Raw genomic sequence first — 22,477 nt, 5'->3', positions numbered from 1 at the left:
AGCGAGAACAAGAAAGACAAGATAAGAAGAAGAAGCAGGAAAATACATATGAAAGTAAAACAATATACATGTATATAAACATACATACATATAGTAGAAAATATATCAATTCACAATGCTAGATGGAATACGCAAGAGGCATGGATTGAACTTCCCGTGCGCTTTCGATTTATTCTCATATGGTGAAGTGAGCATTATCTCATGGTTTTAAATGGACATACACACAAGTACATGGTTACACAGGGTTATTAAAGCCCCTCTAAAGTGTTGGCAGCCCCTCAAATTTGATGGCAAAAATTTCACTTAAGTTGTATCATAATGTTAAATAAAATGTCATTTAAGACACATTTCTGCAAGGATTTTAAAAACAAATGTGTTTGAATATTGTTGAAAGAATGCGAACTTTCAGTTTTCTGGGTACAAAAAAAAATATTTAGGGATCCCAACACTTTATAGGGGCTTTAAGAGAAAGAAAGGAAATAACAGATGTAACGAAATTGGCAACTATAGTAAAAGCTGACTGATTGCCATTATAGCACCAAACGAAGAAGAAGAAGATCAGGATGATTATAAATGTGTTGTTTATTTATTCTATTGGATACAAATACTTTCTTCTTTAGGGCAATTATTAACACAAGTCACTCACTCTGTCATTCTTCTTTCCGTCTTTCATTCTTTCTTTCTTTCTTATGACGACCCCCTTTTCCATGTATACTTTTAAACGAGCTGACTTTTACAAATGATACAAACATCTGACAGTATATATATGGAAACAAATAAAAATCATATCAAAAATGAAATTACTTGTTTAAATTTATCACAGCCAATGGTTGAATTTGGTATCTTTATTATATCCAGTAATTTAAAAATAATCGTAAAACTAACGCTGACTTGTTCTCAATTTCTATAGCCTGTCTAGTGTCCTTGTAAAAAAGTATTCTTGTTATTGTAGGATGGCAAGTTTAGGTAATGGATTATGTAGGCCATATGCAACAAATCCTCGACTACCTCATAATTATTCATGCTCTTTTTAATACAAATGATTAAATATCATAATAATAATAATAATAATAGCCTAAACGTCCACTCCAAATTTTATTAAACCGAAACGGAAATTCTTGAAGACGACTAGGGGGCCGTTTCATGAAACCAACTCCATGACAGTCATATCTTTGTCCGCGACCTACGGAGATGTCAGGAAGTGGATAAACCGTTTCACAAAACCATGATTGTAGCGACAAATTCATGATTTCGATACTTTCGGCTAAAAAGTTTCGGAAAACGACTCCTGTTGTTAGTAGACAAACAAATGTGATTTATGATGTGAGTTAAATATGGTTTAGGTTGCGTTTAAGGTTTAGGATTTAGGATTAATGTTACCATTAGGATTAAGACTCAATACGACGAGCAATGCCATTGGCCTTTGCTCTTATCTATCGCGTATCTTACATTTAAATATTCTCGAGCCATCCTACGATAAATATATTCGCGTGCCTAACGCCAGTGATGCGACGTTACGACACATTAATATTTTTTTGTTATTGTTTCATCATTATTATCATTATTATTATTTTTATTATTGTTATTGTTATCATTATTATTACATATATACTAAAAAAAAAAAAAGTGCTAAATTTAGCACTTAAAGATTCAATTTTAGCACTTTTTAGGAGCTCGCATAGTGACTGCACTCGAAGTGCTGAGTTAGCACTTGCACCCGGGCTACTTTGCTAGCACCCAAAGGAGCTGACTGTTGTGCTAAATTTAGCACTTAAAGATTCAATTTTAGCACTTTTTAGGAGCTCGCATAGTGACTGCACTCGAAGTGCTGAGTTAGCACTTGCACCCGGGCTACTTTGCTAGCACCCAAAGGAGCTGACTGTTGTGCACTTAAAGTGCCAAGTTTTGCTCTCTTTTGGGTGCTAGCAGAATAGCCCTTGTGCAAGTGCTAACTCATGCGTTGTTTGACTTGCCCCATCTACATTTGGTATGTGGTCAAGGTGGGTGTCCTTCGTCATTTACCACTTTCAACTCTTAAAGGAAACATTTATTAAACCAACATCCACAAGAAGAACCTGAACCTGAAGTTGTACAGGGTATGGAGGGTCTAGTTGATGCTGATTTGGGTGTTGCTGTTGGTGAAGTGCATAATCCTGCAGCAGATGATGCATTTGATGATGATGATGATAGGATAGGCCTACTACAAGAACAAGATGGAGCAATGCATAATGACAGTACAAGACACTATGAATATGACAGACAATGAAAGCGGACAAAATATACAGTTCCTTAGGTAGACAAAGGAACATCCCTTCACTGCTATTATGTAAAAATGTGTAGAACAGGTGTCACATGCATATTCACCTGTTCTACACATTTTACATAATAGCAGTCAAGGGATGTTCCTTTGTCTACCTGAGGAACTGTATATTTTGTCCGCTTTCATTGTCTGTCATGTTCATAGTGAGACCAGCTGCATTTTTCATTGGTTCTCTTTTATCAAACACCAACATGACCCATGCTATGACAAACAGAGTGTTATCTGCTGCAACAGCTTTGAATACTGATGTTGTTGACAGTTTAAGGAGCAAAGTAATTCAGACTTTTGAGGCCTTGGGTATTGACCTGGAGAATGAAGAATGTAAGAATCTCTTAGCTGAATTTGATTCAAAAACAAATATTCACAAGGTAACAGCTATTATACTAACCGACCAATCAGATCAGGTTATGCAGTCATCACTCGATGTTAAGTGCTGCATATTGTTATAGCACTCGTTTTCTGCACTCAAATATTCAGCACGTTTCGGTTTCCTTGTTAAAGTTAACCCGTCAAGTGCTGATTTTGGCACTTCAAGTGCAGAATCTCACTCAGCACCCAACATTTAGCACCTCAGTTTTTTGCGTGTAGTGACACACAGTCAGCTATATGCTGGGCTGATTTAGTTTACAAGGAAGTCTGGAAACTGAGTTACAATCATTATGTACATGAGGGTTACGACTTTAATATATATGATTAGTATAACCCAGCTCAAGTTAAGTCATTATGAAGGATTTTAATCGAGTATTACCAAACGTAGTGTGCGCACAGAAGTAATGAATAACATTCACAAGTAAATAGTTACGTAAATAAATTACTAAATAAATAATGGTAAAATAAAAGACATCTAAACGAAGATAAATGATATCCATGATGGTTCTTTATTCATTATTCAACCTTATATTGAGATAAGAGTCCATAATAAGACAAAAACGAATTAAAATGAAAGCAACTCGGTTTTTACACGAATGGCAATTTATTGTTTTGATGAATAGATCCTAACCTCGTGCGGAAATCGATTCTGATATTGCTATCGTTCTACTTTGATGATCAAATGGGATATTATAATAAAAGATAAAGAGGATTCCTTTTAGTGATGTAAACAAATTTAGTTGTGCGTATCTAATGATATATTACTGGAGGAAATTTGGTTTCACTCTTTAAGAACTAAAGAGACGATCGCAAAGAATATCAAATAAAATCAACTTGGGGCCTGACCAATTGATGTTAATACGCAATCATCGTGTTCGGGTCAGGCAATATATATTTTTGATAAGATGAGATCTAGACAAAATACCCTTTATTGCAAACGAAAGGAAGAGGATTTAGTAACACTTAAAACAGGAGACGATATAACTCTTGGTTCTATAACTACAAAAAATATTTATTCAATATTTAGTGCTTGGGTTTCATCAAGAACCGTCAACTTTATTATTTTGGTCTAATGTTTTGTAATTACCAGACTATTTCAATTGGAATATGGTTTGTCAGTTCAAAATGTGTACAATTAGAGATAACAGGATTAGCAAAATTTAAATTTAGATTTCTGAACAATCTGTTAAAATTGCGTGTTCTTAATGACAGTAATATTTTTGTAGACAGTGTGAGGAGGTTGAAATAACTTTGCGTTTTTTTGTATTACACTGTAAAACTCGTACGAAAATTTGTATAAATCCTTCAAAGGCTTTTATATCACCTTTTCAAGATAAATAAATACAAGTAAAGAACTTCTGGTGATATATATAGGCTATGAAGTGGAAGATGTTACTAACTAAATGTTAATTCTTATATGCAACATAGCACAGTATACAGTCTATCGAAATTATATAAAAATGTACATTCAAAAGTAAAAAAGTACAATGCAAATTCTCTATGGGTTGATTTTAAGTTTATGGTGGAATCACATTTGGAAAGTGTAAGTAACTATACATTTTGAAAAGAAGGTGAAGTTCACAAATTATCTCAATGGTTGCTATGAAACTTGATTTTTTCTTAAATTGTTTGTATATATGTTATTGCTAATAAATACCTCGAAAGAGGATGAGAAGAAAACAAATCTTTGTAATATTCGCACATTTCAATAGGTGATGGCCAAGGCTATTAAATTTGCCTTATACCCCCTTCACATACACGGATTTGTCTTATGAGTCCTTACGGATCGGCAACTCGTAGTCAATCGCATGCAAGCATCCGTAAATAACTCGTCACAACTCGCAACAATTCGCAGACAATCTTAAGGATTTGTGGACATATGTCAACAATCTTCTTACGATTGTCCACGGATTGATTTTTCCGTAAATAACTCGTAACAACCAGTAAGTATCGTAAACTGCTCGCAAACTGTTCGTAAACCGCTCGCAACAACACGTATCCATCCTTAAACTATACTCACAAGAAGCCACAATGACTCGTAACAATTTTGATATCGCACAAATTCACAGATCTTTCACGGATTCTTACGATTTGGCCACTTTTACGACCGATTTAAGAGTTGTTATGAGTATTACGAGCTATTAACGATTTCTTACAGATTATTACGAGTTATTACGATGTATTTACGGAAACATTCCACGATTTGTTACCAATTGCCATGGATAGCTACGAGCAACTTACGTGTTAGTTACGGCCTGTTTACGTGCTGTTAGGAATAGTAACGAGTTAGTTACAAGTATTTACGAGTCCTTACGATTTTTAGCCTAACAATGAAAACTGTAAATTGAGTGTTCGAATTCGCAGCTTTTATACCTTTCCCCAAATCGTAAATAATACGTCAGAATACGTTAAGTATACGTATCTATTTGTAAAGTACTCGTAACTACACGTAAAGTGCTCGTAAGAACTCGTAACAATTCGTAAAGTCATTTTAACACGACCCGAATGAAATCGTAAACAACACGTAAGCACTGATCGTAATAATCCGTAAACAAATCGTAAACTATAACCATAACAAATCGTTTAAAAACATTGTTACGAGTCATTGACGGATTCTAGCGAGCAGTTTACGGATGGTTACGTGTTGTTGCAAGCTGTTTACGATACTTACGGATTGTTACGAGCTATTTACGAGTTATTTATGGAAAAATCTATCCGTGGACAATCATAAGAAGATTTTTGACATGCCATACCCCCTTCACATACACGGATTATTCTGACGAGTCCTTACGGATCGCACAAATTCACGGATCTTTCACGGATCCTTACGATTTGGCCACTTTTACGACCGGTTTAAGAGTTATTACGAGCTGTTTGCGGTATATTACGGATTATTACGAGTTATTACGATATATTTACGGCAACAGTCCACGATTTGTTACGAGTTGTCACGGATAACTACGAGCAACTAACGTACTAGTTACGACATGTTTAGGTGTTGTTACGAATAGTTACGAGTAAGTTACGAGTATTTACGAGCCCTTACGATTTTTAGCCAAAAAAATAACAACTGAAAATCAAGTGTTCGAATTTGCAGCTTTTTATACCTTTCCCCAATTCGTAAAAAGTTTGTAAGCATACGTAAAGTATAAGTATCTATTCGTAAAGTACTCGTAACTACACGTATAATGCTCGTAATAACCCGTATCAGTCCGTAAAGCCATCGTAAAATGACCCGAATAAAATCGTAAACGACACGTAAGCACACGCAACCATCCTTAAACTGCTCGCAATAATCCGTAAATAATCCTTAAACAAATCGTAAACTAACCGTAACGAATCGTTACAAAAATCTGTTACGATCTAGTCATTAGCGGGTTCTTGCGAGCAGTTTACGGATGGGAACGTGTTGTTGTGAGCGGTTTACGGATGGTTACGGATTGTTACGAGCTATTTACGAGCTATTTACGGATAAATCAATCCGTGGACACTCGTAAGAAGATTTTTGACATGTCAAAAAATTTGCCTCTCCTTTCACGGATCCTCAAGAGTGCCTACGAGTTGTTGCGAGTTGTGACGAGTTATTTACGGATACCAGCGAGGTATTTACGGATGCTTGCAATTGACTACGAGTTGGCGATCCGTAAGGACTCGTAAGAAAAATCCGTGTATGTGAAGGGGGTATCAACAAAATTGCCTCTCCTTTCACGGATCCTTAAGAGTGTCTGCAAGTAGTTGCGAGTTGTGACGAGTTATTTACGGATACCACCGAGTTGACTATATACGAGTTGGCGATCCGTAAGGACTCGTAAGAAAAAATTGTGAATGAAAGGGGGTATTATGGATTATTACGAGTGCTTACGTGTTATTTACGATTTCATTCGGGTCCGACGTGTTACGATGGCTTTACGGATCGTTATGAGTTATTACGAGCACTTTACGAGTTACGAATAGATACGTAGACTTAACGTAGACCTATTCTTACTGCGTATTATTTACGATCTGGGGAAAGGTATACAAGCTGCAAAATCGTAAGGACTTGTAAATACTCGTAACTAACTCGTAGCTATTCGTAACAACACGTAAACAGGTCGTAAAAGGTCCGTAAGTTGCTCATAGTTATGCAACTCGTAACAAATCGTGGAATTTTGCCAAAAACACATCATAATAACTCGTAATATTAATGCAATTTCTTTGATAATAAGAACAATGAAAGGCCGTAAAAGGCCAGGCTACTTAAAGACGAGTCGTACAAAGAGGAAATAAGAAAAAAACTATTAGTGAATGTGAAGAAAATCAAGATATAGACTTAAAAAAAAAAAAAAAAATTGATCAGAATCGAAGAAATAAAAACAAATGATTTTTCTAATCGACTATACGAGTACATTTGAAGCAAATAGGTAACAGTTTAAATCATGTTGCACATGTAAAATTCAAGACTTATGTATGAACGAAATCAATAAGAAAAAAAGGAGAAAAAAAATATGTATGGTTTTTTATGAACTTATGTTGGTGATATATGTTGTGAGAATCTGAAACTATGATGAAAAAATGAATAAAACGAGAATTAGAAAGAGGAGAAAAATCGCAATAATCCGTAAGAAATCGTTAATAGCTCGTAATAACTCATAACAACTCTTAAATCGGTCGTAAAAGTAGCCAAATCGCAAGGATCCGTGAAAGATCCGTGAATTTGCGCGATCCGTAAGGACTTGTAAGAATTAGGTTGATTTTTTTCGAAAGTCTTTGCGATCGGATTCACTGTATGTGAGTTAATAAGAATCACAGATGTGAATAACAAATCTTCCCTCTGTAGTGAATTTACAAATTGCAACATGACGAATAGTGAGCGGTTGAGGATCGGTGTATGTCATAAACGGGGTTCGGTTGTTATCGTCGAACACCTTGATGACTCCCTGCTCGTACGTGACGAGGATTGACATCGTTCTGTTTATACTCAGTCCATAGGATGGGTTTCGTTGCCAAAGTACCACACATCTAGCCCTACACCGACAAATGAAATGATAAGGATCTCCTCCTATATCTGCGAGAACAAAACAAAAACAGATAAAATGAATGCGTACTCTCGGCCACAAGCATAAAACAAACATCGGTATACCCTTACAAAAAAAATCTATGATATTCCTATGGTACGGCTCTATGGTGTATGGTATTTCTATGATATATTATATGGTAGAATATATTTCTATGGTATACCACACAATTGCTGAATGGTGGAGTTCTATGGTCAATGGTATATCATTGATGCCGTCCTATGGTGTATGGTATTTCTATGATATATTATATGGTAGACTATATTTCTATGGTATTTCTGTTGAATGGTATCCCTATGGTGGAGGATATTTCAGTGGTAGCTCTATGGTGGATGATGACTTTATGGTATATCTATGGTGGTTATGTGACTGTATGGTGGCTCTAAAGTGAATGGTAGATCTATGGTAGCTCTATGGTGGCTGTATGGTGTATGGTATTTCTACGGTATGTTATATGGTAGAATATATTTCTATGGTATTTCTGTTGAATGGTATCCCTATGGTGGAGGATATTTCAGTGGTAGCTCTATGGTGGATGATAAGTTTATGGTATATCTATGGTGGTTATATGACTGTATGGTGGCTCTAAAGTGAATGGTAGATCTATGGTAGCTCTATGGTGGCTGTATGGTGTATGGTATTTCTACGGTATGTTATATGGTATAATATATTTCTATGGTATTTCTGTTGAATGGTATCCCTATGGTGGAGGATATTTCAGTGGTAGCTCTATGGTGGATGATGACTTTATGGTATATCTATGGTGGTTATGTGACTGTATGGTGGCTCTAAAGTGAATGGTAGATCTATGGTAGCTCTATGGTGGCTGTATGGTGTATGGTATTTCTACGGTATGTTATATGGTAGAATATATTTCTATGGTATTTCTGTTGAATGGTATCCCTATGGTGGAGGATATTTCAGTGGTAGCTCTATGGTGGATGATAACTTTATGGTATATCTATGGTGGTTATATGACTGTATGGTGGCTCTAAAGTGAATGGTAGATCTATGGTAGCTCTATGGTGGCTGTATGGTGTATGGTATTTCTACGGTATGTTATATGGTATAATATATTTCTATGGTATTTCTGTTGAATGGTATCCCTATGGTGGAGGATATTTCAGTGGTAGCTCTATGGTGGATGATGACTTTATGGTATATTAATGGTGGTTAGTGACTCTATGGTGTCTCTAAAGTGAATGGTAGATCTATGGTAGCTCTATGGTGGCTGTATGGTGCCCGGCCCCCCCACTCAGGGGTCGGAATGACCGCATGCGTGTTGCCAAAATGTCCGGTAAAGGGGTACTTTTCGTGCGACAAAGTCCGGCCCGAGAATTGTAAAAAAAAGGGGTGTATTTGACTTTTCACCCGGAGATTTCTTTAAAAAGGGGGTGTTTTTTCTTTTTTTCTCTCATCTCTTTGGACTCCTGAGAAATTATTCCGAATTTAGGGGGGTACATTGAGCATTTTTCCTGATTTAGGGGGGTCTCCAAGGCAGGAAAAGCCCGGGAAAAGCCCGCGAAAGGGGGGTTCGAAAATGTTGGCAGTCCTCAGGGGGTGCTTTCAAAAAGAGGGAACGAGCATATGCGTACCCTAAATAACACTGAGTGGGGGGGGGGGCGGGGTATGGTGTATGGTATTTCTATGGTATGATATATGATAGAGTGTATTATATGGTATTTCCGTTGAATGGTATATCCCTGTGGTGTAAGATATTTTAGCAGTAGCTCTATGGTGGATGATGACTTTATGATATATTTCTAGTGGTTAGTGACTCCATGGTGGCTCTAAAGTGGCACTTTTTACATAAAAAGGGCCCCTTTACTTTAAAAAGTGCCCCTTTTATTGTTTTTAAAGTGCCCCTTTTCCTTCGATAAGTTCCGGTTTTCCTTTGCAATAAGTGTCTATTTTCCATTCTCATAAGTGCCCTTTTTCCATCTCTAATAAGTGCCCCTTTTCAGATACGAGAAGTGCCCCTTTTCACTTTTGATAAGTGCCCCATTCACCTCTGATAATTTCCCTATTCAAATCTGAGAGGGGCCTTTCCCCTTTTAATAACTACCCCTTGTTTAACTCGGATAAGCGCACCTTATATTTTCACATGTGCCCCCTTTCCTTTCTAACAAGTGCCCCCATTTAAAAGAGAGCCCCTTCCCTTTATCATAAATGCCCCCTTTTCATCTATGAAAAGCTACTTTTCATTCTTAAGTCCCTCTTCATTCTCATAGTCCCGTTCCATCTTTAGTAAATGACCCTATTAAATTCTGAGAGGTACTCGTTTTATTTTGACAAGTGTCCCTTTTCCTCCTGATAAGTGCTCTTTTCATCTTCAATAACTGCCCCTTTTATTTTGCCCCATTTAAAAGAGCCCCTTCCCTTTATCATAAATGCCCCCTTCCCTTCCTAATAAATGCTCTTTTTCCTTCTTTTAAGTGCCCCATCCCCTTCCCATAATTACCCCCTTTTTATCTCTCATAAGTGCCCCGTTTATCTTGACATGTGCCTCTTTTCTTTTTAATAATAGCCTGCACTTCCCCCTTCTCATAAATCCCCCCCTTCCCCTCGTATTAAATGCCCCTATTAAAAACTGATCGGTGCCCCTTTTCGTACAACAAATGAACATTTCCCCTTATTATTAGTGCCCCTTTTTCATTCTCATAAGTGCCCCTTTTCTTTTCACCTCAGATAATTACCCTTTAACAATGATACGTACGTGCCCCATTTTCACCTTCTGATAATTACCCGTTGTAATTTGACATGTGCTCCTTTTTTTTCTAATAAGTGTCACCCTTTTCGATAAGTGTCCCCTTTTCCTCTCATCACGTGCCCCTAATTTCCAGCTACTAAGAGCAATATCACCCAAAGCACACCCGCATTTCTAGATGTTATAATTATGGTACTTATCAAAGGTCTTTTCAGTCTTCTGTTATGATAATGTAATAAACCCATCAGGATTGGGTTTTTCTTCTTTATAATTGATGTAATTTTTCGCACTGCGACCTCACAAATCTTATTTATAAAGATAAAAAAAATATTGAAATCATCCCTGATAATCTAATCACAATATAGGGGGTATATACAAATGTTTTTTTTTTAAATATATATTTTCGCTTTGAGATTTCCCTTTGTAGGTGCCCTATTTATTTTCTCCAGAAAGTGCCCTTTTTGTTGGTGCCCCCCCCCCCCCGCCCCCCCCCGCCCCCCCCCCCCCCCACTTTGGAAGTCGCTCCACTGCCTCTGTTTGCACTCAATTAGTCTCAATCAATTAAAGAAATCATTAAATAAAAAATTCTAAACCAAATTGTAACAAGTAATGTATATCAGCAGAAAGTAGATAACAAGGGCTGTTTGCTGCCACCTTGTGCCCAAGATTTGAATAACTCTTCTAGCCGTTGGTCTCCAATTTCTACTCACTGAAAATGCTTCGCAAAACTCCAAAATATGTGAGGAAGAGGAAGGTGTTCAAAGGAGATCAATACCAGATATTACAGAAGAGTAACATGAATGCTGGAGAGGTGCCAGAAGAACTAACAGCTAATTCAGAGATCAAGGAAGCTTTCCCTGAATAAGTGTTTGGACAGCCCTATTTTTGGCCCTGGTCCCACATGTGAAGATCCGCGTCATTAGTGGCCCACAACTTGCAGCTGCTTTGCAAAAGGCTCACGTGTGTCTGGGAGGTATGTACTTACTATCAAACAATATTTTTAGTTTGCAAACTGTTACTTTGAGATTGTATTGCATGCTCAAGGGGTGAATGGCTCAAAAAGCCAAATCAAATGATTCAGAATAGAGTAAAGGAGGGGGTAAGTAATCGACCATCACCAGTTTTCGGCCGATCCGTTGGATGCATGGTAAAATCCCTGTAAAATCCATCGCATAACAGCACATCATATATCCCACACATACCATACCATGCCAGAGTCACTGAAGAACCACATTTGCAATGGAAAATATATCCTAAAATATCACATTTTAGCGATGTAATCTGCGGTCCCGCTCCCCGAATCTGAAAACTTAAGTATCTTACGCGTGTAAGGAATATGGGTACCATAAAATGAGCTTTATTTCAAGTATTTTTCAGATTTAGAGTCCGATTTTGTGTGAGTCGCAAGCTCAAAAGTATCTCATCGCATGTATTTAATCAATGCAGCCAGATACCGCAGCGCACACACGATATCTCTGTCTATATTCAGATTCCAATTTCTGATCACCGCAGAGGTAGTTTTCGGCACGGGAAGCTCCGGCTTGGGATACCTGCTCCGGCTGCTAGTGCTATAGATCAGTGGGGAAACGCATGGCGCGCTTGCTTGCTTCCTATTGACTTTGTACATGCGGCCGAAATCTGCCTCGCTAGGCCGAAAACTACCTCCGAAACAGTGAAAATTGAAATGAATGTTGTCATGGCAATTCATGATTTTTTTTTCTGGGATTCTTTCTTTGTTTAAATAATAATAGTATTTGCTTCATGATTTGAACAAGAAATGATAATAAATAGGAAGTAAAGACTCCAAAAAATAGGATTTTGTCTTAAGTGGCCGAAAAACCCCTCCTTTACTCTATGGTGAATCGAAGTGGGGGCATCGGAATTGTCGTGAAATCTGTGAAAATGTGCATTTGTGTAATATACCACATGTATGTCATAACTAGCACTTTGTTATTATTTGGGGATTGTGCTTTTCAAAATATTTTCCCTATTCCATAAAGTGTTTTGGATATCTTTTACAGGGCATCTCATTCACCTCTGGAGAATTTGTCAAAGAGGAATGGGTTGAACTGCGCCATGGTCCTTGGTTGCTTCATTTGCAAGAAGGAGAGGACATTCTCTTCATCAGAAAATGAATGCAAAGGACGTGGAAAGTCTGCAGAAATAAACCGCAGAGCTACTCTGGCAGCAACGGAGGTTGGTTTGGCACGGGATAGCTTGTGCGACTTGCTGACCATCCTCGGAACAGCCCCACTAGTCGAAGCCCCTAGCTACAACAGGCACATAGCCACTTTATCTTCCTTATCCCAAGAGGTTAGTCACCAGCCTTGTGTTTTCTTCATTACATTATCTTAGCTGTACGTACATTTAATCCAAACATATTTGTATTTCTTAGTTATGGTCGATAGACAGTATAATACATGTACATCAATATCCCTTCTTGTCAAATCAAGGGATGAAAATTAATCAAATCTAAATATTTGTAATAGGGTCTAATAAGTAAGGGGCCTGAGGGAACTTGAAATTTACTTGTTATTTATTACAAACTCTTTTTTTTTTTTGCAGACCAGTAAGGATCAAAAGAAGAAGGTGGCAGCATGCCTACGTCAAAGGGCCATGGACAAGGATCTGACCATCAGGGAAAATGATCATGTGGACGTGGCAGTGCCCTACGATGGAACATGGCATAGACGAGGTTACACATCGAATCATGGGGTGGGGGTAGTGATACCGATCGATACAGGGGAGATGGTTTGACACAGAGGGTCTATCAAAATCATGTAAACAGTTTGAGTATAGAAAGGGTTGGGTCTTTAGTGTTCTCAGCCAGAGGGACCTTGATCGCCTTCAGAGACTCCAAAAATGAGCAGCAAGGCTTGTCTTTTCTGCTCCTCTTCGAACTCACATACAACCTCTTTGACTTGAACTTCATTGTACATGTTTATACAATGTTTTAGAACATTTCTGTGCTGCAACTCAGTGCCTTAGTTTTTATTGTACATGTTTATATATTTTTAACTTGCCTTTCATTTTAGTCATGTTTACATATACACTATATATGACATTTTAGTTATTTAGAGGAACTAGGGTGATATATATGTGGGTATTTATTACAGCTTAGTAGAATAAGTCCAAGTAATATGTGTTGCAATTATGAACTTGCCTTTCATTTGAGTTTTTATTGTAAATGTTTATACAATGTTTTAGAACAATCCTGTGCTGCAACTCAGTGCCTTAGTTTTTATTGTACATGTTTATATATTTTTAACTTGCCTTTCATTTTAGTCATGTTTACGTACACACTGTATATGACATTTTAGTTGTTTCTTTTTAACTTGCCGATTATTTAGAGGAACTAGGGTGATATATATGTGGGTATTTATTACATCTTAGTAGAATAAGTCCAAGTAATATGTGTTGCAATTACGAACTTGCCTTTCATTTTAGTTTGTAGTGTACATGTTTATGTGATATATTTTTTTACTTGCCTTTTATTTTAGTTTTTAGCATATGTACATGCATACAACTTTTGATATAAACCAAATACATCCTGCCACTTTCATTCAATTCATTTTTTTAATAAGCATCATGTGTGTATTGTAAGTTAACATTTAAGTTTAGATTTCTCAAAAATTCAATATATTATAGTCACCATTCTGTGTACTATAGAACGCACTACAGCCACCATTTGAAATGGTATATTCAGAATGGTAGTTTGGATCTTGATCTATGGTTAGCAGAATGGTTTCTGCTAACCATAGATCAAGATCCAAACTACCATTCTGAATATACCATTTCAAAATGCTACAATTAAGCGTAACATTTTGTTGCGTATTTTGAATGGTAGTGAATGGTAGATGAATGGTGGCTCTATGGTAGATGAATGGTGGCTCTATGGTAGATGAATGGTGGCTCTATGGTAGATAAATGGTGGGTCTATGGTAGATGAATGGTGACTCTATGGTAGATGAATGGTGGCTCTATGGTAGATGAATGGTGGCTCTATGGTAGATGAATGGTGGCTCTATGGTAGACGAGTGGTGACTCTTTGGTAGATGAATGGTGGCTCTATGGTAGATGAGTGGTGACTCTATGGTAGATGAATGGTGGCTCTATGGTAGATGAGTGGCGACTCTATGGTAGATGAATGGTGGCTCTATGGTAGATGAGTGGTGACTCTATGGTAGATGAATGGTGGCTCTATGGTAGATGAGTGGTGACTCTATGGTAGATGAATGGTGGCTCTATGGTAGACGAATGGTGACTCTATGGTAGATGAATGGTGGCTCTATGGTAGATGAGTGGTGACTCTATGGTAGATGAATGGTGGCTCTATGGTAGATGAATGGTGGCTCTGTGGTAGATGAATGGTGGTTCTGTGGTAGATGAATGGTTGCTCTATGGTAGATGAATGGTGGCTCTATGGTAGATGAATGGTGGCTCTGTGGTAGATGAATGGTGGTTCTATGGTAGATGAATGGTGGCTCTATGGTAGATGAATGATGGCTCTATGGTAGATGAATGATGAATCTATGGTGGCTCTATGGTATATGAATGGTGGCTCTATGGTAGAATATGTAGGTGTGGCCTAATTTGAATAAATGAATAAATTTGTCCCAATTATTTTAATTAGTTCTATGGTAAATGAGTGGTAGATCTATGGTAAATTTGCTATGGTGTTTGTATGGTAATCTATGGTAGATTTGCTATGGTGTTTGTATGGTGTACCATAGAGATTTTTTTTGTAAGGATATATCCGGATATTTATTAACAGAGGGGGAGGGGGGAGCACAGGTGAGTCCTTTCAAGCCAATAACCAACAGCTCCATAAACGATTCCAGTTATACGGGAACTGGTATAATGGGGAGGGGCGGCAGCGACACAGGCTTTACTCGATGGATGAAACGATCAAAAGCAAAAGAGCCATTGCATAGGGGAGGGTGTGGGAGGTGTCGCAGCGTCTTCTTTCCTTCATATATCTTTTATTTTTGTCATTTAATTGGGGATCCAATGTACCCCCCCCCCCCGTACCTACGTCAATGTATGTGAATTTAGATAGTAGATGCCTGTAAATCATAAAAATTACTCATTTCGGGGGCAAATATACAGAACTTACAAAATGACCTACCTTCATCGATTGGACTTTGTATCTAACAACTTACACATAAGCGTTGTAGTGGGTGGGGTAGGATGATTTTTGTGCCCTCTCCTCATTTCTATCAAATTTGGAAAACCACTTTTTTTTTGGGAAACAAGTTGGTATATTGTTGTATTTTTTACGCCGTGTCCGTGTTCATAATCCTATGAATATGTTATGACAGGCAGGGGCGTAGACAACGGGGGGATGAGGGGGATGCATCCCCCCACCTCACAAGGTGGGGGGGGGGATGGCATGTACAATCATCCCCCCAGGTTTTGGGGAATGATATTTGCTTACTTAATAAGTCATAATGATGATAATAATAGTAATAATAATAATGATTACAATTATAATATTAATAATAATAATAATTATGATGATGATAATAATAATCCTCATCATTACTGTAATTGTGTTTATTGTTAGCCGCATTCACACGGTGAAAGCCAATTCTAAAACAGAATAGAAAATGAATGTGATACAACAGTATACATAATAATTCGTGACAGAGAGTACCATACTACTATCTTTATAACAAGTATTATTCAAACAAACATATATAATTATGTATAATCATGAATTGTTCAACTTCATGCTCCCACTATATGACTATTGTTACACTAATACTGATATCAGGACTGACTGGTATACATTAGTTTGTTGTTAAGCTTGCAGCAGCTACATCTTTTGTGTATTGTTAACTATTTATTTATTTTTGTTTTATTTAAGATGCACTTTGTTTTGTATTCATTCAAAGTATGTTGATTGATGCATGAAGACATAAGTTTGAAATGTTTAAAGAAGTTTGTTTCATGTAAAGCGCAGTGTGAATTTACCCTGTCTTGAAATGCGAGATAAAAGGAACCTATTAGTATTAGCATTATTATTTGTATTAGTATTATTTTTTTTTATTATTATTATTATTATTATTATTATTATTATTATTATTATTATTATTATTATTAGACTGAGATCAAATAGAAGTAAATAATGCCCTAATTTGAAACGATGCAATGCCGTTATGGTTCCGATTTCTTCACAAACTTACAAAGCAGTATTGTTACTCCATGGATCATAGTGATACTGTTTATGTTTTTTGTATCTGTATTTTAATGAGCCGCCAGCCAATATCCATCTATGGATACTATGCCTGTTTCTTTGAGGTAAAAAAAAGCATAGTATGTACGTATTCATTATGCTTTATAATGAACAGACATATTGTTCAAAGTTTAATCGTTATTTGCTTGTTGTTTATGTGTTCTATTCACAAATGGCCACAGAGGCTGTTTTCATTCATAACCACAAACCCCTATCAAGACAACAAAGACTATACCTGCGTGTACACAGTTGACATTGGTTTTTTTTCTGAAGAGGTGTAACAGCAAAATTCACAGAGATAAATAAATACGTAGTGTGGTTTAATATGCAATACTATGTGTCAGTCCATTCTGTCTTCGTATGCCACGGTGTGTAGATCTTGTCGATGTATGTCTGTCCATTCAAGGCGTAGTATGTGTGTGTGTGTGTGTGAGTATGTGTATGTGTGTGCGTGCACGCTTGTGTGTGTTATTTTACCTCATTAAGTATGCATCAGATTGCACGATTTCAAGTTCAAATTGCAAACGCTCCCTACCGTGGGAGGGGGGACACCCCCTCCCACACCCTCCCCCCGCTCGGTCGCTTCGCTCCCTCGCTCGGGCGCTTCGCGCCCTCACTAGCGTTGGCAGCCCAGTCATCCCCCCCAGGTGTACGAACCTGTCTACGCCACTGATGACAGGATTACGTAATGCAACACCCGAGACTGACACAAACGATCGGAGTCTCACAATATTTGCTCGTCTAAGTATCATTCACTATGATCTATATACTTATAATGATACATTTTGAATGAATCAAGAACTACATTATCATTTTGATCATCTTACGTATGTTGTAGATTGGTTCACTTGCTCTGTAAAAATGATGGTATGTAGATCGTTCTGCCAGCGCGATAACGGTAGTGCCTACTGACCGAGTAGAAAACCGAAAACTCAAATTCATGTATTTATCGGCTGGGACAGGCGGCAATTGGTCAAAAGGGAACCTTCCAATATTACATTCCGTAGTCTGGAGATGGATATCACCTAAAGAAATGACATGAAATAACATGTTGTAGATTTCTTTTATAGTGAATCGAGTGTTTCACTCCATCAATCAATTAAATGTTTTATTAATGCTCTACAAACACCAAACAAAAAAAATAGTTCTGTATTATGTTTATGTCCTCTAAGTTTATAATGTAAAGTGCTTTGGGAATTATATCGTAATTATTATGCCATAATAAAACACAATACGTGTAAACGTACGACACACCAAATCACCAATACGTTCACTATTTGGAAGGGGGCAAAAAAAAGGGGGGGGGGGTTCCATCCTGACAGATTTCCAACTATAAAAAGGAAAGACAACCCACACATGTTAAGGTAATCATTTGTTTTTAGTATTTCAAACTTCCAATTCATCAGTTCCTTTCCCCCTTTTCTTCCCTCAAAATATCTTGGGTTCGGGGGTGACTCCCTCCCCCGTCCATTGTTTCCTTGCTTGTACCTCCTGCGGTCCATCTCTGGAAACGCCACTGACAAGCTTCTTGCCCATAAAACACATGTTTTTAAGTACCTGTGAAGTTACCGCTCCGAGCAAGAGAACCATGTAAGTCTCTGTCATCTAAAGGTGGCGTTGGTGCTGTTGGGGACAATGTAGAAGGTTGAGTTTCATATGATTGCGGTTTCTCTGTCGCTGAAGAATAGTTATCATTATTTAAAAAAGATGAAATGCCACGAAAGACATTGGCAAATCGAGGGCAAAGCAAAGTATTATGTTAACATTGAATACAAAACAAGAAATACTCCCCATAAGGCCCCGGCGGCAATTTTATGCCTCAATGGCACTTGGATTAGAGTATTTTTGTCTATCAAGAAAGTAAGTGACATGTGATCATAACTCTTTATTTGGTCTTTTCAGAATGTTTTCTGTGAAGTGCACCCCTTTCCCCGGACAGGGAATCCTGGATCGGGCACTTGAAGAAGTACTTCTCTCTAATCAATATTTCATTTAAAGTAAATTGATTGCTATACATCCAGCTCTTGAATGGGTAAATCTGTTGATTTATCCGACATATCTGATTCTGTATTTACCGAGAACGCTGCAAACATCGTGCCGTCTTCTAATTCTTATTCCCCACCCTTTTGGAATCCACGGTGCTAGATCGCGCTCAGACGCGATCATCGAGTCATTGCTAAGAAGACTTCTTCGACATCGGAGTCGAAATAATCTTGTTAACGCATCCTCAGGTCTTTCGTGACATGACTGGGCATGTACACCTGTGGAGAGAAAGAGAGAGAGAGAGAGAGAGAAAGCGAGAGAGAGAAAGAGGAAGAGAGAGAGAGAGAGAGAGAAAGAGAGAGAGAGAGAGAGAGAGAGAGAGGGCACCGCGGTAAGCACTTGCGAAAAACAAAGTATACCCCATTTGTTTTTTTTAATAATAATTTTAAATAGAATGCACGGTGAAATGAGTAGAATATCGAATTTGGCGATATTTACCCTACTCTGTTTAATGAATCTTGCATCCGCCACATCACCTTGATTTTAAACGTGCAAAGTGGATATAAATGGCAATTGTACTACACGTACTATACCGAGAACTGTTTACATGTATATCAATGCATTTACACACACACACACACACACACAAAGGGGGGGGGGGGGGGGGGGCTCTGAAGATATAAAGCATCATTTTCTGACTAACAGCGGATAAGAGACTATTAGTACTCCGAAATCGAACAATAACGAGTTATTCCATTGAATGCAAGTCAGGCAAAAATCTTCAATTTTTGTATCCTGAATGATAAATCTTTAACTGTTTTAAGTCACTTCATCTTGAGATTGTGTTTGTGTATGATTGTTAGAGCTTTCGCGTAAAAAGGGTCACGTGTTACCCCCTTGAATATAAAGTGACAAATCGGTCTTTCTGCTTGTTTTAAGATATTTTCGGCAATATTTTTTGGCAAAATTTAGTTCAACACTTCAGTTCAAAAGGTTATTATTGTAAGGATTTCTATTAATATTGTTAGTATAAAAAAAAGCAGAGGTAAAAACTGATCGATATTCAGCAGTCAATAAAACTGAGAAAGAAAAACAAATATAGACGTACCTGGTAGACCGGTTCCATTTATCACAGTAAGCACGATTGGGTAGTAGATCTAATCCAGAAAACAGATTGAACAAGAAATCAACATTTCATAATGACAAGATAATATTCCGAACCCAAACAATACATTGCCCCAGAAGCCAGTCATAATTATCAATATTTAATTTAAATTATGCTTTTATATTTGTTTCCATTGATTGAGATTGTAATGTATAATCATGTATTTTACTTCCTACCTTGATAGATCCGTCCCGCATGTCGTTACTACTCAAATTAGGGATATACGCTTAACTTAGACAAAACTATAATTTAAAATCTAGATTTTCGGGGAGAGGCAATGCAGGGAAACCGTACATAAGAGCCGGGTGTTATACAAAGACTGGGGAAATAGATAAATACAGGCTGAAATATTTAGTAAATGAACATGAATTTTTAAAGGTTATGATAATAAAAACGAAATTCTTTATCATACATTAAATTAAATACAAAAAGGCGCTGATATTTTAATTAATTGATTAAAACAAGAAGACCTCCCTTTTATCTCCTGATCGGTTGTTAGAGGACTTTTCCGATGACAATATTGTTTCACAGTCAATATCCGACACTGACCGAATTCCTAACTTCAACTCTAGACCAAAAGTGATATCTTACCCTTACCCTATCCTAACCTTTAACCCGAATGCAACCCTAACCCTAGCCCTATATCTCGGACGCATTAAATCCCGGATCAAATGTCGCCAGATCACCGATCGCTAAAATACCCAAGTCTATAAAATCCAATAAGGGCTTCCGCGTGAAAATACGTACAGTAAAGAGACACATCCTGACTTCAAGGATTAAGAATACCGAGTGAAGCACTAATAGAATTGATCGACAAATTCTGAGAGAGTGTGTCTGTCTGTGATTTTGTGTCGGCGTGTGCGTTTTGACGCCAGCATAATCTGTGTTTAAAAAAAAAACTAAAAAACTAAAAAGGTTATACTAAGCACTTTTGTTTAACTTGTTCCCATAAAAGATATTTATGTTCACTTAAGCTTATTTTCATTTAATTTAATTGTTCAATTTAATGGAAAGTCATTACATTTCAATGTGCAATAGTTCAGAGACCAATTCCAGAGACCGGGGTAATAAGACAATTTATGAAACAAGTTAAGACTGTTTTCATGTTCCCATAGAAATAAGAGCTCTCCTTTTTTAAAACGTCGTTTCATTTTGGTCCATAAAGTACAAAACAAGGGGCGTGCAACATGCTGGCTCCATCTAGTGCTGAATTCGTCACTGGCATTAACCCATGACTACTGAATTATCACAGAGACTACCAGGTTCCAGTAAGCAATAGGTTAAACTTGACTGCATTGGCATACTCTTCTTCTGATAAATCAAAACAAGTATAATCAAATCGTCGCCGTTTTCACGAACAAAAAATTAATTCATGAAAAAATAAGAATTTTGAAAAGAAATGAATTATCAATAGTTCAATATTTCAAACATTACCGTATCCGTTATACCCGAATATTCATGATTTCATTTTGTAGAATGACATACTAAGAAGGTAGAATCTTTATCTCATTTAATCTTTAAAATATTTGCATCATAAGCAACCAGTAGGCCTATTATTTTGGCTTTGATATAGGCCTATAATCACTCTACCAATTTTTTCTTTGTATGTACACTGTTGATTCTCTTTTATTCCCTCTTTTCCTCATCCTTCTACAAGTTTGATATGTCACTTAATTTCTCTTTTGATCTTTATCTCGTGATCTCTCCCCCCCCCCCCGCTCTCTTTTCACGTTTTTGCTTTTGTTCTCTTTTTTTGGGGGGGGGGGGGTTGTCCCTGCTGTATCTCTCTCCCTCTCTCTTTATTTCACTGTCCCTTAATCAATACATTAAAACATCTCATAAATATTCAAATACAGATACAATTCTATAACAGTTACTTATGAACACTCATGAACGAAAACAATTGTGCCAATTAACATCATTGGAAGAACAGAGTACACAGAAAACGGCTTATTGGATTTAAAAAAATTTAATCTTGGTTCTTAAGAGAACACTCTTGGGTAAACTGATTCAATGTGAGACATTACTGATTGTAACAAGAGGAAATCATATTTTCCCATCATTTGGTTGTCATTTCAGTTATAATAAATCACAGAATCTATACAATTTATTTAAATACACATTTTTTAGTTCCTGTATTCACAAATTCATTTTCTTTGAATCATTAATGAGTTAACACATTCAATTTTTAGTTCCTTTTTGATTTTTGATTTTTTAATTTTATTTTGGGGTTAGAACAATGCAACTTTTAAGTAATACCAGTGTATTTATGATAACATTTTGTACTCAATAAAAGTCACTGAGCTTTTAATTAATGATGTATTGATTGTTCAAATACAGTTTACAAGTCACATAATGATGTCTAAATGATTCCTGTAATACCAATTTATATAAAGGGGCTACAATTATGTGTACTTGTATGAATAGAAGTGTAACAACAACGTTAACTGTTCATTGAAGAACAAAGTAATTAAGTACTTAAAAGACTTTTTTTTTCTTTTCAAAAACACAACTGAGATGGCGTAAATATTCATATTTCAAATGATAGCACCGTTAAAACCAAAAGCAACAACAATATTCAATTTAACCATTTACATTTCCCTACCTACATTTACTGCTAGTCTATTTTCATTGCATTTTA

General features: G+C 36.9%; 1 protein-coding gene and 1 long non-coding RNA gene across 2 annotated transcripts; one reads left to right on the top strand and one right to left on the bottom strand.

Annotated features, from left to right (window-relative positions):
- Window positions 1-10,956: 10,956 nt before the first annotated feature.
- LOC105437776 lies at window positions 10,957-14,017 on the top strand. The gene is made up of 3 exons (XM_030982310.1): window positions 10,957-11,423; window positions 12,472-12,763; window positions 13,016-14,017. Exons 2-3 carry the CDS (start codon window positions 12,527-12,529, stop codon window positions 13,205-13,207), a joined length of 429 nt encoding a protein of 142 aa, XP_030838170.1. The 5' UTR covers window positions 10,957-11,423; window positions 12,472-12,526; the 3' UTR covers window positions 13,208-14,017.
- Window positions 14,018-18,243: 4,226 nt separating this feature from the next.
- On the bottom strand, window positions 18,244-19,816 carry LOC115922879. The gene is made up of 3 exons (XR_004063647.1): window positions 19,780-19,816; window positions 18,764-18,949; window positions 18,244-18,311 (listed from the first exon to the last, which is right to left on the bottom strand). It is a non-coding gene; the product is annotated as an uncharacterized LOC115922879 (long non-coding RNA).
- Window positions 19,817-22,477: the final 2,661 nt, after the last annotated feature.

This window comes from Strongylocentrotus purpuratus, unplaced genomic scaffold, assembly GCF_000002235.5.
Source record: "Strongylocentrotus purpuratus isolate Spur 01 unplaced genomic scaffold, Spur_5.0 spur5_scaffold_12, whole genome shotgun sequence".
In the NCBI taxonomy this organism is placed as follows: domain Eukaryota; kingdom Metazoa; phylum Echinodermata; class Echinoidea; order Camarodonta; family Strongylocentrotidae; genus Strongylocentrotus; species Strongylocentrotus purpuratus.
The sequence above is the reverse complement of the archived record's forward strand: the minus strand, read 5'-3'. Positions and strand labels throughout refer to the sequence as shown.